Source organism: Saccharomycodes ludwigii, chromosome II, assembly GCF_020623625.1.
Source record: "Saccharomycodes ludwigii strain NBRC 1722 chromosome II, whole genome shotgun sequence".
NCBI lineage: Eukaryota > Fungi > Ascomycota > Saccharomycetes > Saccharomycodales > Saccharomycodaceae > Saccharomycodes > Saccharomycodes ludwigii.
Genome location: NC_060201.1, coordinates 412197 through 427654, shown reverse-complemented (window position 1 = coordinate 427654; position 15458 = coordinate 412197). Strand labels below are relative to the sequence as shown.

The 15458-nt window shown below is 31.7% G+C and overlaps 7 protein-coding genes and 1 non-coding gene across 8 annotated transcripts; 4 read left to right on the top strand and 4 right to left on the bottom strand.

Annotated features, from left to right (window-relative positions):
• Positions 1-163: 163 nt before the first annotated feature.
• Positions 164-1159, bottom strand: LAA2 (Laa2p; the record flags this gene model as incomplete). The annotated part of the gene is made up of 1 exon (XM_046080376.1): positions 164-1159. The coding sequence occupies one exon, from the start codon at positions 1157-1159 to the stop codon at positions 164-166; it is 996 nt and encodes a 331-aa protein (XP_045935643.1).
• Positions 1160-2002: 843 nt separating this feature from the next.
• On the top strand, positions 2003-5242 carry ALK1 (protein kinase ALK1; the record flags this gene model as incomplete). The annotated part of the gene is made up of 1 exon (XM_046080375.1): positions 2003-5242. The coding sequence occupies one exon, from the start codon at positions 2003-2005 to the stop codon at positions 5240-5242; it is 3240 nt and encodes a 1079-aa protein (XP_045935642.1).
• A 460-nt stretch (positions 5243-5702) lies between these two features.
• GET1 (GET complex subunit GET1) lies at positions 5703-6437 on the bottom strand (the record flags this gene model as incomplete). Its single annotated transcript, XM_046080374.1, has 1 exon — positions 5703-6437. One exon carries the CDS (start codon positions 6435-6437, stop codon positions 5703-5705), a length of 735 nt encoding a protein of 244 aa, XP_045935641.1.
• A 424-nt stretch (positions 6438-6861) lies between these two features.
• Positions 6862-7995, top strand: CKB1 (casein kinase 2 regulatory subunit CKB1; the record flags this gene model as incomplete). The annotated part of the gene is made up of 1 exon (XM_046080373.1): positions 6862-7995. One exon carries the CDS (start codon positions 6862-6864, stop codon positions 7993-7995), a length of 1134 nt encoding a protein of 377 aa, XP_045935640.1.
• A 182-nt stretch (positions 7996-8177) lies between these two features.
• On the bottom strand, positions 8178-8861 carry JAC1 (J-type chaperone JAC1; the record flags this gene model as incomplete). Its single annotated transcript, XM_046080372.1, has 1 exon — positions 8178-8861. One exon carries the CDS (start codon positions 8859-8861, stop codon positions 8178-8180), a length of 684 nt encoding a protein of 227 aa, XP_045935639.1.
• A 303-nt stretch (positions 8862-9164) lies between these two features.
• SCDLUD_001477 lies at positions 9165-9236 on the top strand. The gene has a single exon. It is a non-coding gene; the product is annotated as a tRNA-Glu (tRNA).
• Positions 9237-9435: 199 nt separating this feature from the next.
• SCT1 (bifunctional glycerol-3-phosphate/glycerone-phosphate O-acyltransferase SCT1) lies at positions 9436-11790 on the top strand (the record flags this gene model as incomplete). The annotated part of the gene is made up of 1 exon (XM_046080371.1): positions 9436-11790. One exon carries the CDS (start codon positions 9436-9438, stop codon positions 11788-11790), a length of 2355 nt encoding a protein of 784 aa, XP_045935638.1.
• Positions 11791-12149: 359 nt separating this feature from the next.
• Positions 12150-15107, bottom strand: PIB2 (Pib2p; the record flags this gene model as incomplete). Its single annotated transcript, XM_046080370.1, has 1 exon — positions 12150-15107. The coding sequence occupies one exon, from the start codon at positions 15105-15107 to the stop codon at positions 12150-12152; it is 2958 nt and encodes a 985-aa protein (XP_045935637.1).
• Positions 15108-15458: the final 351 nt, after the last annotated feature.

The following is a 15458-nucleotide window of genomic DNA, read 5'->3' as shown; positions in this document are numbered from 1 at the left end:
ATTACATTATCATTTAAAACTATTTTATCTGTGTGGTTTTACTTTATTTTCTTTATATATATATATATATATATATGTATGTATGTATGTATGTCATTTAAAATCATTTTAGAATGAAAATAAAAAATGAAAAAAGAAACGAGCTTCCCGTAGAGTATAAGTTTCATCCCATTATCCAACTGAATCTTTTACTTTTACTGGTATTTGTAGACGTGTTACCGTCATTTCCCTTTGTTCCAGGGTTATTTTTGATACTTCGTCTCCTAAGTAGACCACTCCCGTTTCTACTATTGATGCTGCTGTTGTTACTATTCTTTTTTTTATTGTACTTTTCAATCTCTTCTCTCCTAATACGTTGAGTATGTCCCACTAGATTCGTAATAACTTGTTCATAGGTGGATTTGATATCCAATAGGTTGGCTTGTTTTATTTGTAAACTAACTAATTTTTCTATATATTCATGGAAAATGTCGGTTGGAATGTCTAATTCCTGACAAATTCCAGAACTTATAGTAGTAGGGTTGACATCACCATCTGCATTTTTTAGTGTTGTTGGTATTTTTTGCATAAGTTTATCGAATAAAGTATGATCTCTTAATTTGTCTAGCTTATCACTGTTAACAATGTTGGGTTGTTCGTCATAGCAAGCTGCATTGCTTTTATTAATAGCACTCAAATTATCGTCATTTTTATCAGCAGCAGCAGCAGCAGCATTTAAAGTATGGTCTTTTATTTTCAATATTTGTAAAAGTAAAATACGTAAATGAGATTGATTCCAATTAAAGGGATGTACTTGGAATGGTAAGCATACTAATTGTTGATAAATAATGGTACTTCTTTCGTCCAATTGAAAAGTATATTTCTCGGTGCTATTTTCGGCAGGATCATCAGTCTTATAGGTTGGGTTTGGTGTAGATAACAAATCATTCAAATAATTATTAATCAGATCATCATAATTCACATGAGAAGCTACCTTAGTTGGTCGTTCAAGTATGTCATTTTGATTTCCAACAGTTAATTGTTGTTTTTTTTCTGTTCCATCTTTTAAATCTTTCTCCAATATTTGATTAGCGACTTCATTCTCAGTTTTAAAATCATTTTCTTCTTCAAAAGATGCATCTGAAAAATTACCGAAATCACTATCACTATCAGAGCTCATTACTTTTTCTTTTTCTTTTTCTTCTTCTCAACTGTTCCAAAAATAAAGTAAAATAAAATAAAGAGTTAGTTGCTTTGAAGGGAAAAAGAAGATGATTTCCGATATATTTATTATAGATACTGGACCAAAAACAATTTGATACTTTTAGGCACTGTAATAAATAATTGACACAACAAAATTTTGTATAAAATGATTTATTTTGGTATTCAATGAAAAAAGAAAATGCACGCAATAATTCTTGTTCCGAATTCCGAACACGCGTATATTCCGCGTATATTTGGAATAAGTATCATAAATCAATCAATAGATCCGATCTAAACGCATTGTTGCTCAGACATCGCGCAGTACATCATGAAACACGCGAAATTACTAACTTCAAAGGTACGGATGTTTTTATAAGGCCAGGCTGGCAATTATTCTGTGGCACAAATTGCGTTTTTTATTTTTGTTTTGTTTTGTTTTTGGTGATTTTTGGTGGTTTTTTCCCTTTTTTTTTTTTCACAAAGATTTTGTTTTTGTTTTTGTTTGTTTTAGATTTTGTTTTGTTTTGTTTTGTTTTGTTTTGTTTTTTTTCAAAGTAGGAAACAAATTTATCCTTTTCTTTTAAATAACACTCTTGGTTTTTTTTTTTTTTCTTTTTTTTCCTCTTTTTTCTTTTTTCTTTTTGATTCTTTTAATAACAACATCTCAACAACATACCATCACTTGCCAAAGGTTCAGCTAATTAAAAAAAAAAACACTTTATCCCACCTTTTAATATATTCCTAACTTGTAAGGGGAAATTTATTTTTTTTCTTTTTTTGGATCAAAACCAAAGAATATTACTCATCTTCCTCTGTATTTATGCAAACCCCCACTCCCACAACAACAACCTTAACTTCCGATACATCTTTTGAGTTTTTTTCCGATGCCAATGATAATAAAAATGATTCTATTAGTAGAAAATTTATTGCCATGGAAATTAATTATGATGACGAAGAAGATGATGATGATGACAGTATGAAAGATTCCGATTGTGAGTATGAAAATGAAAAGGAAAATATCATTCCTAGGATAAAAAGTGTTGATTCTGACCTTATTATTACTGGCACTTCAAATAATAACACGACCACTGTTCTTAGCACCAAGGTTGGATCGAATAACAGTATTAAAAGGAGGAGTACTTCAAGTGTTGGTGAAAGAAAGATTTCAATGAAAAATATTACAAATATTGTTCATAATGAACAATTGTCAGGGAACACTAATGAAAATAATCATAGTAACAATGGTCTTGTCATCAATTCACCTATATTCATAAAAGATGTCGAGGAGCAGGCGAAAGAAGAAGTAGAGTATGAGGAATCTGGTTCCACAACAATCACTTCGGGCGTTACTACGTCCAATAATGGCACTTCCTCAACTATTGTGACTAATTCGATCACTGTAACACCTACTAGAAATGCACACGTAAGCACTATTAGCACCGGTGCACATAACTCATCCTCAAAGAAAAGATGGTCCACTTTATCATTTAGATCCGAAAATAGTTTTTCCTCATCTTCCAAGAAAAGATATTCTTCCGGAACTATCACCACCCTTGGCACTAGCATCAACAACAGTACCAGTACCAGCAATGGAACTGCCAATACTAATGCTAGCTCTAATAATAATAAAAGAGACAGCTACACTTCTGGGGAGAACGCCAACATTAACAAACATTCTACCAATACACCATCTTCCACCAAAAGTAAAAGATTCTCGACTTCCAGTTTGCAATCGTTGAAAAAAACATCATCCACAGCGAGTAGTTTGAAAACTTTTTTCTCGATAAGTAGTCCATCTGTGGAAGAGCAGAAAGTTGTCCCTGAAGTTGTTATTACTTCGGATCATCATAATATTTCCGGCGGAACAGCCAGTAGTAATGGTTTTACTGCTACACTTGTCAAAAACAAAAAAATCGTGGGCAATGTTGATGGCATTAACAGTAAAAGAATAAATGTTACTGGTAAAATGAAAAATGCAGCCACTATTAACATTACGGGCAATAACAACGGTAATACTAGCGTCACAAATAACGCTATTAAGACAAACATTAGGGGAATTGCTACCAAGAAGTCATCGATTTTTAGAAATACTGCCAGTAATAAAAAACTTGGTGCGGAAAATTTATCCATCGACCGCGAAAACACTACTAGCTACAATACTAATAGACGATTAAACCAATCACCATCATTATCTAGCTTGGGTAGTATAGCATCTGGTAGATCATGGAAATTTTGGAAAAGAAGAAGTTCTGTCTCTAATTTGTATGAGGCAGCACATAGCGACGGGAATCTTAACTTTCAGAATGATGCTGCAGTTTCAACTACTAACGATGGAGCTAATGTCTTTTTTGTACCAGCAACGACTATTGGTAATAATACTAACCCCGATAATACCCTAAGACACCAACATAGTCAAAGTATGAGCAACATACCACCTTCTGCAAAACATAAAAAGTCATTCAGTGAATTAAAAAAACAATTGTTTTTCAATAGTGGTAACAATAATAATAATAATAACGCTACTGTTGCCATTAGCAACAGCAATGATAACGACTGCTCTACCTTAGTTTCATCATCCTCATCTACTAATACAGCAACGAACAATTCCTTGAAAAATAGGGCTTCCTCAACAAGCTTAAGAAATAGAAGTTCGCAGGCAAGTTTAAGAAATAGAAGTTCGCAGGCAAGTTTAAGAAATAGAAGTTCACAGGCAAGTTTAAGAAATAGAAATTCACAAACATCCTTAGGTCTAAGAAATAGAACAAGTAACCCTTCATTGAAAAAATTAACATCACAGATAAACCTGAATAGTGGCGGCAATAGCAATATTACCCCACCAAATACACCATTATCCAATAGTTCTACTTATAGTTTTAATTTTGGCAATAGTAGTAATAGTAATATCTCACTTCCAATACCCGATAAAGCTTCTTTAGAAAAAATTAGAATGAAATTGGGAAGCTCAACCACTAACGCTACTGCTAGCTACAATAACTCCTCGATTTCAAATGGTAGCGATAACACGAGTATGATTAACAACACATCAGAATCTATTAAACTTTCTGTATCTACATCCACATTAAATTCTACAATAACATCGGTAAGTAGTAGTAATAATAGTTTTATTGTGGCTATGAATAATAACAACATGGCTATATCCGAAAAAGCGTACCAGGAATTGCAACAATTAGTCGATGAAAAATCATATAAATTACCTAAAGATGTGTTGGATGGGGATATTCTGTATGAGCGTGGAAATACCAGAGTTTTGTTTAATCCTGTAAAAAACAAAATTTACAAATTAGTCGCGTTCGATTGTACAGATCATATTATGTTACCAGTGATAGTTAACGACATAAAAATATCACACAAATTGATGAATGAGACAGGATCTTCCATAATCTCTAAAAAGTGGTTGATAATTACGAAACGAAGAGTAACTAGTACTACAAATTGTACTGCAGATCAGCTGGATAGGACAAATTTGTTAGATAATGACGAGCGAGATGGACATAGTTGCCTGTTGATTATAGAAATGGAAAGTAGGGGCAAACCGCTATCACAAGTATTAATTGAAAAACCTAATGTCCCATCAAGAACATTGTCCAAGATATTTTGGCAATTAGTTAATGTTTTAGCTAGTTGGGAAGTTAAATATCAGTTTGAGCATAGGGATTTGAATTTAGATAATATTTTGGTTGATTCAAATGGTAAAGTGACCGTTATAGATTATAAATTGTGTAAAATGGGTGGCGATACGCAAATATACACAAGGTTGGATCATCCTTTATTTTTTATCAGATCACCACATTATGATGTTTATTCTGAATTACGACAATTAGAACCGTACATGTTACAAAACAATACCAGTAATGGTGCTGTCACCGAATTAATTGGATGGGCAAATGTTGTGTGGATTAAATATATTCTACAACAAATGGTTAAATCATGCAAGATTAGGGATAAACATTATGATGTTTTATGTAAATGGTATGCTATGATTTTAAATCATCAAGGTGAGATATTAAGTTGCCAAGATTTAAAAACGCATGGTAAATAGCTATGATGAATAGTACTGCCTTTTGGCACATTATTGTGCATATAGACGCACATATGTATATTTTTTTGATAAATCTTTCACTTCTCCCATACAATAGAGTATTTTATTAGCAATATACTTTATTATTATTATTATTATTATTTATACATTTATTCACTTCGATATTTTTAAATTTAATTTTACTTTTATTTTTGGTTTTAATTTTAGCCTTTTTTTTTTTTTTTTTTTTTTGTTTCTGGTATTATAATATGCACATGTATAGTAATTTTTATTGAATATAAACCTTTTAGTGAAGGATTATCTTTTTTTTTTTTTTTTTTAGTTATTATCTATTTATATAAGTTTATAATAAGGTAAAGTGGAAAAGGGAAGAATAAACTGTTATTTTTATCACTATCATTATTCAATATGCTTATATAAAAACTATTTTTTTTTTTTTTTAATTAAAAGCGAACAAGCCTTAATCTAATTCAGCAGTAGATGGGACAGCTGAAGTGGTATATTCTTTATCGTTCGCAATTGTTGGTTTATCGATTTTAACAAACAAGTTCTGTACAACAAATTCAATTTCATCAATTATTTTTTCCAATGCCCAAATCCAAATTCCTAAAGAAACACCAGAAGTTAAAAGAAAATTATTGTTACCAGCCAACTTCATACCAAGGGTTGAATTTTCACCAAAAATTTCCAAAAGAAACTTTTTGATGAATAAAATAGGAAGACCAAACCAACCAACAGTACATAACACTTGGAAATATTTGGGAAACATTTTATCAATATTATTGTGGGTACCAATGTCAGTAGTGTTAAAGCTATAGACCAATCTTTTGCCAAAATAAAATTTGACAAAAAAAAAGGGCAAAGTGATCAAAATGACTTTATACTTGCCAGCGTTGTTTATAAAGGTATTCTTCATATTCAGTAATTGTTCTCCCTTACTGGAGATTTCTTTGTTTAGTTTATCCAACTTACGGTTGTTTTTTGTCCATTTGGCGTAATGATCTTTAGCACTTAGTAAGTTTTGCTCATTGTTTAGCTCTCTTCTTTGCTTCAACAATTCGTTATATTCTTTTAATTGTACATTGTATGCTGATGGTGCAAATATAGCGGTTATTAAAGATTCTGGAACTGTGATGTGTTTAGTTAATCTTATTATAAAAATGAAAAGCAAAGTCAGATAAATATGAAAGTCCATAATGTTTTTCAGAGTTGCTGTACTAGCGTGATTGTCTGTTATTAAGCCTTTTTTTTTGTAAGATTAAGCAAAAAAAAAAAAAGTAGAATACAAAAACAAGCAAAAAAAATAAAACAAAAATAGAAAAAAATTTATGAAAAAAAAAAAAACTGGAAAAAAAAAAACTGGAAAAAAAAAACTTGAAAAAAAAAAAAACTTTTAAATTACAAAAATCATCTCGGACATTCTGGCACTTCGGCTAGCGGACATAAACTGCTATTGATGTTGTTTTTGGCCGGGTTATACACACAAGACAAAGAGAACGCATAAAAAGAAAAAAAGAGGAAAAAAATAAAATTAAAATTAAAAAAAAAAAAAAAACAATTCTTGCAAACAACAGCAACAATATCAACAAAGAATTTATCAAGCCAGTACTATATGCACAATGAAGCCATCAGCTACTAACAATAGTAATTTATCATCAAGTGTAACCTCTTCTTCGTCCTCCTCTGCAGTATCCGCTAACACAACAGCAACATCTAATTCAAATTCAAATTCCTCTTCTGCCTCTACGTCCTCTTATGAAGAATGGATTCCTGCATTCGTATCACGTTTTGGTCATGAATATTTTTGTGAAGTTCCACCTGAATTTATAGAGGATGATTTTAATTTAACTGGGTTATCAAATGAAATTCCATATTATAGAAAGGCATTGGATTTGATCTTAGATTTGGAAAGTGATGACGAAGATGACGATGATGACGAAGAAATGGACGGCAAAGAACAAACAGAGATGAGCGTAAGTGTTGATAACGATGGTGATCAAGATATGTTAAGTATCAACAATAATGATGGTACCGCTTCTAAGACAACTGTTACTAGTAATAATAGTGGTAATAATAATAATACTAATAATAATAATAATAATAATAATAATAACAGTAGCAAAAGTATCAAGTCTAATGGAAACACAGCTACGACAAACAAAAGAACACTTATAGAACATTATGCAGAACAATTGTATGGCTTAATTCATGCCAGATACATTTTAACAAGGCAAGGGCTACAAGCAATGGCTGAAAAGTATGATAATAAAATGTTCGGATGTTGCCCCAGATACTTATGTGGGGGGATGCAACTATTACCAACTGGGTTAAGCGATACTTTGGGGGAAAGCACTGTTAAACTATATTGTCCAAATTGTCAAGATATATATATGCCCAGGTCATCTATTCACTTATTTTTAGATGGTTCATTTTGGGGTACTAGTTTTCCAGGTGTTTTTTTAAATAATTTTAAAGAGTTGGATGATTATTGTGACAATAGGAAAAATAATAAGAATCCTATACAATTACAATTCCAATTAAAAGTGTTTGGTTTTAAGATTAGTGAAGTTTCTCCTAGTGGTAGTAGAATGAAGTGGCTGAGACAATGGCCTTGTGATGCTCAAGAAATAGACGAGTTTAAATTATGTGAATTTAGCTTACCTAGAGGATTATTGGCCAATGGTGAGAGAGATCTCAATTCTAACGAAAATGATGGAGGGATAGAAGAAAATGGTAACAACACTGAAAAGTAAAAGTCAACAAAGGGCATTTTTTCCCCCCTATATTTTTCATTTATTATATTTTTATTTTTGTATTATTTACAAGATTTATATATATATATATATATATATATTTAAGTCTAATTTTAATTGCAGATTTTAATACATAAATAAGGGACATGTTTTACAGCAACAAATTAGTAGTCATATGTCTTCTAGTTTTTTGGCTCCCATTCCTTAATAGCATCGTCTAAATTTGTCCAATATTTTAAGGCAACAGCTAATTCAATAGTTTTGTCCAAATCACCTTTATTAAATGCATCTGTCAAGTTATTAATTATTTCACTCATTCTTGCTCTATTTTCTTGTTTTAGCTTAATAATTTCTTCTTCGGTAGTTATTTCTTCCAAGGTTTCATGAACCATCATTATTTGCATTAGTATTTGTGCGTCTGGTTTGAACTTTTCTGGAAACTCCTCGCTGGTCAAATCAACTCCTGTGGCTTCCTTAAGTATATATTGTGCTCTTTTCAAAGGAGATTTAAGTGTTTGATATGCTCTGTTCAATAAAGAACTATCGATACTTTTATTGGTATCACCATCAATGGTAGTAGACTGTTGTTTAATCAAATCAGGGTGTGATTTACTTTGTAGCGATCTGTATTCTCTTCTTAGCTTATATAAATCTACATTCCATAATTTGGATAATAAAGCGTGATTACGTTTGATATTATTTCCAGTGTTTAAATCGATACTAGTGGTGAGATCTGTGATATTTGGAAATGATTTGGGGAATATTTGAAAGTATGATATATAACGTAAGGAATGGGTTAAAAAAGTAGTGGGATGAAATTTGTTGATTTGACCTTTATTGGCTTCCTTTAGTATGATTCTAAGCATGATTAAAAATGGAGTGGGAGAAAGGGATATATTTTTCTTTCCTTTTTTTTTTTTTGGTTTTTGAGAATTAGAGATGTGAGTCAGTCAGCCAGTTGTTAGAAAAGTAAATCATATATTTTTTTAATTTGATTCTTTATTTTCTTTTAAAAATATGTTGCAGCGATGTTAAGGGACAGAAAAAAGGCAAAAAAAAAAAAAAAAAAAAAAAAAAATTTGTTAAAATGTTAAATTCTGTCGATTTGTATGGTATGTTTGTTTTTTTCTTTAGTAACTAACACAAAAATTGACAATTTTCCGGATATTTCCGATATAGTGTAGCGGCTATCACATCACGCTTTCACCGTGGAGATCGGGGTTCGACTCCCCGTATCGGAGTAATTTTTTATCATTTTTATTTCTTTTTTTTTAAATTTTTTTTTTTTTTTTTTTTTAATTTTAGATTAAATTGAATTACATACATTTATCCCATACAAGTTTGTTTGTTTGCTTGCTTGCTTTTCCCAGTATTTTCCCTTTATACTGAATAATTTATCCCAATTACACTTTCTAATTGCTCATAAATATACACTAACCAATGTCTTCAGAACAACCCTTACTACTCTCAGAGAAAAGAAAGAGAGAAAATAAGAAACAACAACTACATACTAGTATTGATCCAATCAATACCAATGTTAATAAATCTTTTGAAAATGAAAAATCTCCTAAAATACAAACCACTCCCAACAAAAACCTTGAAAATAGTAATGTTGCTACCAACGAGGGTGAGCAACCATGGTATAGAATATTGATGTATAATTGTTTCTTGTGGGTAATGGTCCATATTTTTGACTGTTTCTTTAGGGAAATCAGAACAAGAGGAGCATATCACATTCCGAAAACAATCAATCCCAAAACAGGCAGAGATGACCCCATTATATTTGTTGCTGCACCACATGCCAATCAATTTGTTGACCCAATCATTTTAGTTGGACAAGTTAAAAAAAACGTGAATAAAATCATGAGTTTTTTAATTGCCGAAAAATCGCTACATAGGCCAGCAGTTGGTACTTTGGCTAGATTTTTAATGTCTATTGGTGTCACTAGACCTCAAGATAATATGAAATTGATGCCCGGCAAAATATACATTGATCCAGAAAGTAACAATTCGTTGAAAATTGTTGGTGACGAAGATACCGATTTTACAAAACTTCAGGAAAGGGGATTAATTAGTTTACCAAAAGGCTTAGGCAGTACAGCTATTGATAAGATATTGAATAAGCATGAATTACTTCTTCGTAAAGAGTTTAAAATGAACAAACCTGAAGTTGTTAAACTTTTGAAGAATGGAACCACTTTCAAGTATTCCCCCAAGATCGATCAAAGTAAAGTATATCATAAAGTTTTTGAACATTTAAATCAAGGTAAAAACATTGGTATTTTCCCTGAAGGAGGTTCGCATGACAGAACTGATCTTTTACCATTAAAAGCAGGCGTGGCATTGATGGCTCTTGGTGCTATGTCCAAACATAAAGATTTAAACGTTAAAATCGTTCCTTGTGGTATGAATTATTTCCATCCTCATAAATTTAGAAGTAGGGCTGTGGTTGAATTCGGTGAACCAATTGAAATCACAAAAAAAATGGTGCTCAACTATGAAAATCCTGAGTCAAATAGACAACAAGTGAAAGAGTTGTTAGACCTAATTACAAAAGGATTAAAAGCAGTCACGGTCACTTGTCCAGATTATGAAACTTTAATGGCCATACAAGCTACAAGGAGATTATATTCAGGGTATTTGTCCAGCAATATGCCTTTGTCTATGATTATTGAAATGAACAGAAGATTGGTTATTGGTTATGAAACTTTCAAAAATGACGATCGTATTAAAAGTTTAAAAAAAGATGTGTTACTTTACAATTCCCATTTGATGAATTACAACATTCCAGATCATCAAGTTGAGTCCGCAAAAATTTTCGCCAATACTAATTGGAAAACAAATTTAATGGTTCTAATCCAAAGAAGTGTGCGTATTTTATTTTTATCCCTACTGAGTCTACCTGGTTTCATTATGTTTTCACCCATCTTTATTGCGTCTAAGAAAATCTCCAGTAGAAAGGCAGCCGAAGCTTTGGCCAATTCTACGGTTAAAATTAAGGCAAATGATGTGGTTGCCACCTGGAAAATTTTGATTGCAATGGGATTAGCTCCAATTTTATACATTGGATGGTCTGTTATTTTGGTGTACGGTTATAATAACGTAATCAACCCAACGAATAACGTTTCGTATTTCGTTAAATTTGCCATCTCATATATATTATGTTGTACAGTTACTTATAGTGCTCTAATCTTTGGTGATATCGGTATGGATACTTTCAAAAGCTTAAAGCCATTGTATTTATCTATTGTTAAACCATCAACAATCTCTGAGTTGGAAAAGGAGCGGGAGATTTTAGCCTTAAAAATCACTGAGCTGGTTAATACTTTGGGTCCGGAATTGTTTCCAGATTTTACAGCTGAGGGGTTAAGAGAAAAACTATATGAAATAAATAAAGACAGTACCAATGATAATGATGACGACTTACAGGAGTCGATCACCAACGAATTGAAACGTAGAAAGAAGTTACAACAACATAATAGAAAGCGGTCACAAAAATCAGGTGCTAATACTAATACCGCCAGTAGTTTGACTGTTACTGATGATTCAGATGCTGTCTCTTTGATCAATAGCGATAATTCATTGTCTAATATCCCAATCTTTTCAAATAGTGTTAATATAAGCAGTAGTGTGAGTAGTACTGCTGGCAGTATCTCGTCAGATTTTGAAATTGTTGATTCCCATCCAGAAGAAGAATTTGATAGTGATTCCAGTGTAGAGAATAGTATTTCTAAACAACGCAAGTTGAGTTCTAAAATTGTAAAGACTCTAAGAGAAAATAGAAATCAAACATGATGTTTTTTTTTTTTTTTTTTTTTTTTTTTTTTTTTTTTTTTTTTTTTTTTTAATAAATAAATGTGTACTAAATTGGAACAATGAATAAAATAAATAATTGAACCTTATAAATAATAGAAGGCGGAAGTGAATAAATAAATAAATAAATAAATGTATATGAATTGATTGTTTGTTTAAGAAATAGCAATTGTCGTTCCCTTAGAAATAGTTTTTTTCAAGCCGTTGCACTACATAATTATATTGAGACCACCATTATTATTATTACTATTGTTATTATTATTATTATTATTATTCATATATATTCGTAGTCTTCTCCTAAATAATACTAATGGTATCACAAATATTCATATTTATGGGTCCTAGAAACTACTCCAATTCCAATCAATAGGAATACTACCTATAATACTATCAAATCTCTTTTGTTGTTTAGATTTATTGCCTCCGTTATCATTGTTATTTCCAACTCGTCCCAGCTCGGCATTACCCAGGTTTTCAGCATCCGCACCGGTAGCAGCAACGGCTCCATTTTCTGTGCCAGCGTTGTGACTATTGGTAAAAGATAAATTTCCTACAGTTGTTTTATTGGAACCATGATCGGATCTGGTTGTTGACGCAATGAGATGATGCTCCCCTTCCTCATTCTCATCTTCATCATCAAATACATTATCATCCACAGGATTCCTAGTATTACTATCATCCTCATTGTCTTTCAGTAAATAATCCTTATTCATCAACTTGTTTTCATACTCTTTACTACAGAAATCACAAACTTTAGACAAAACGCCATCCCTGTCACAACCACCCCCACCAATAATAAATTTGGCATTTCTGTTCAAATATAACCAGTGTCTTAAATGCAGTCCACAATAAATATCCCCACAATGTCTACAATGATGTCTTCTATCCCAAAATGTAAAAGTTTTATGACATTCTTGGCAAGACGACCTTTGGCTATCTTGAACCCAATGTTTTCTTGTAGGCCGTGGCAATACCAATGGTTGTGGGAATGGAGTGGGTTTTTTAGCAATAATGCTGTTAGTAGTATGTGTATTGTTACTGTAAACCGACGAATTTTCGTGATTATTAGCATTACTGATGCCTCCAATTATCCAATTTTCTAGCTTCGACAAAAAGGTAAGTTTAGATGATGTTGAGCCAATAGAAGCAGGAACACTGAGCTGTGCAGAAGAAATAGAATTAGTCTCATGATTGGTAATAGAATCAACAGTAGTATTATTCCTCATTGACATTGGGGAAACAGCCCTTTTCAATAGAGTGTCATTCTTTAAATTAGTCTCTCCGATATCTCTCAATACAGCCGGTGTATATAAGGGTTTTTTGGGTGAATCTATTCGCTCATGAGATCTATCATGCTTATTCATTTTTTTTTCATTGTGATTTTCAGTATTATTGTTGTTGTTGCTGCTATTACCATTGTTGCTAGTAGCCCTAGAACTGGGAGTAAATGCAGTGTTGGAACTATTATGAGCATTGATATTATCAATTATGGTGTTGGTAGCAGCACCCGGTATTATAGAATGTTTCCTGTGAACTATAGATGAATCCATAATGATGTTCTTCCCGCCAAACTTCAATTCCTTTGTGTTACTACACTTGTTTTTCATATTATTTGTGGCATTTTGCTGCTGCTGCTGCTGCTGCTGTTGTTGTTGTTGTTTTTGTTTTAAGCTGGATAATCTACGCAAGGCATCGGTCGTTAGTCTTTTTTGAGAGACTGGGTCCTCTTCATACTCAGCATCCATATCTATAATAGGTTGTTGTAATAGCAAAGATGTATCCACAGATGTATTAACACTATTATTGTCACTATTATTGTTATTATTAATGTTGGTGTTATAAAAATTAATTGCAGTATCGCTTAATCTACTTAAACTTGGATTTTTGTAGTTAATATTTTTATCATTATTGGTGGTTCTAATAGCGCTAAGAGTAGCGGAATTGCTTTTTACGCCATCTTTATAAATATTATGATTCTTATTATTGGTAAAAGGTAACTTTTTTCCTATATTATCTTCATCGACTGCTAGTCCATCATAATAATACAAATTCTGGTTGTTGTTACCTTTATCTTGAGCATTAACAATGGAAGATGTTCTAACTAAAGCATTATTATTAGTAGTGGCATTAGCAACATTGGAAGATATGATTCTCTTCCTATAAGTGCTGGCCATTGCAGGCGATTGGATTTGCTGTGAAACATCGGCGCAACTATTGACCTTTCTAATATTATTATCATTTGCATCATCCTGGTTGTTGTTGTTGTTGTTGTTGTTGTTGTTGTTTATGTGATTTAATAATGCACTTCTTAATGAAATATTGCTTAGCACACTCTGTATAGACTGGGTTCTTTGTTTTGATACAACTTTTTCCTTTTTAAAAGTTAAAGAACATGTACTAGAGGCAGCACTTTCGTTTGAACTAGCAGAAGAATTTGATTTAGTTCTCGTATTTACCGAAGTGGCGTTATTTTTGGTATTATTGTTAGCGGTGTTATTTTTGAATTTAACAATGGATTTTCCTTGATTGTTATTGTTGGTTTTTATGTTTTTGATGTTGGCATTAGTGGACGTACTAATAGTACCAGGATTATTGTTGGTGTTGGTACTAACACTAACAGGATTGGTATTAGCATTAACATCAGCATTAATATTGTCATTATTAGCATTGGTAATAGCATTACTAGAATTAGTATAAGTATTAATCTGTATATGAGTATCATCCTCATTAGATAAAGTTTTACCGCCTTCATTCAACATTTCCTCCACTGTGGTGTCATTAATAGCATTGGTTTCAGCGGCAGTGTTATTATTATTATTATTATTACTATTATGAGTTGTCATAACATTTAAGTTATTCGTACTTATAGCAGTACTGCAAGTTTCAATATCAGTACCAACATTACTATCTTGGCTCTCTTGATTATTAATAGGACTAGCAGTAGCACTGACTATGCTACCTATATTGCTATTAATACTGGCATTATTATCGCTGTTATTTTTATCATTATTGATAATATTACTATTATTAGTACTTGTACTACTTGTACTACTAACACTAGTAGGAGTATAGGTATGAGTAATAATATTTTCTTGGCTATCTATACTAACTTCTTCTTTTTCCTCTTCTTCAGTTAAGATATTTTTATTATGATGATTTATATTATTTTCGTGTTCTTCATCCTCATTTTCACTTTGTAGCAAGTTATTGTTATTATTATTAGACATTATTAAAGTGTTATGTTCTTGTTTTAAAGGGGCCCTAGAATCAACAGGAAGGTTGGTCATTAGAGTTGTCATTTTTCCTTGCTAGGATACGTAAAGTCATTAAGGCTGTAAAGTTGATTTTTTTAATTAAGTTGTTAATAATAATAATAATAATAATAATAGTAATAGTAATAATTATTTTTTTTTATAAAGGAAAAAAAGAAAAAAAAAAGAAGGAAAAGGAAAAAGGAAAAGAAAAGGATAAAAATAACGTAACCCGGCTTGCTGTAATACTAATAATAATTCCGCTCTCTTTTTCCTTTTTTATTCAACCCCTTTTTCCTAATTATTTCGGCATCGGTCTTTATAGGTACTTCGGTATACTGATCGGTATGGAAATAGTTGTACGGTTAATAATAAATTTGCGTTAATAACGTCATTTTA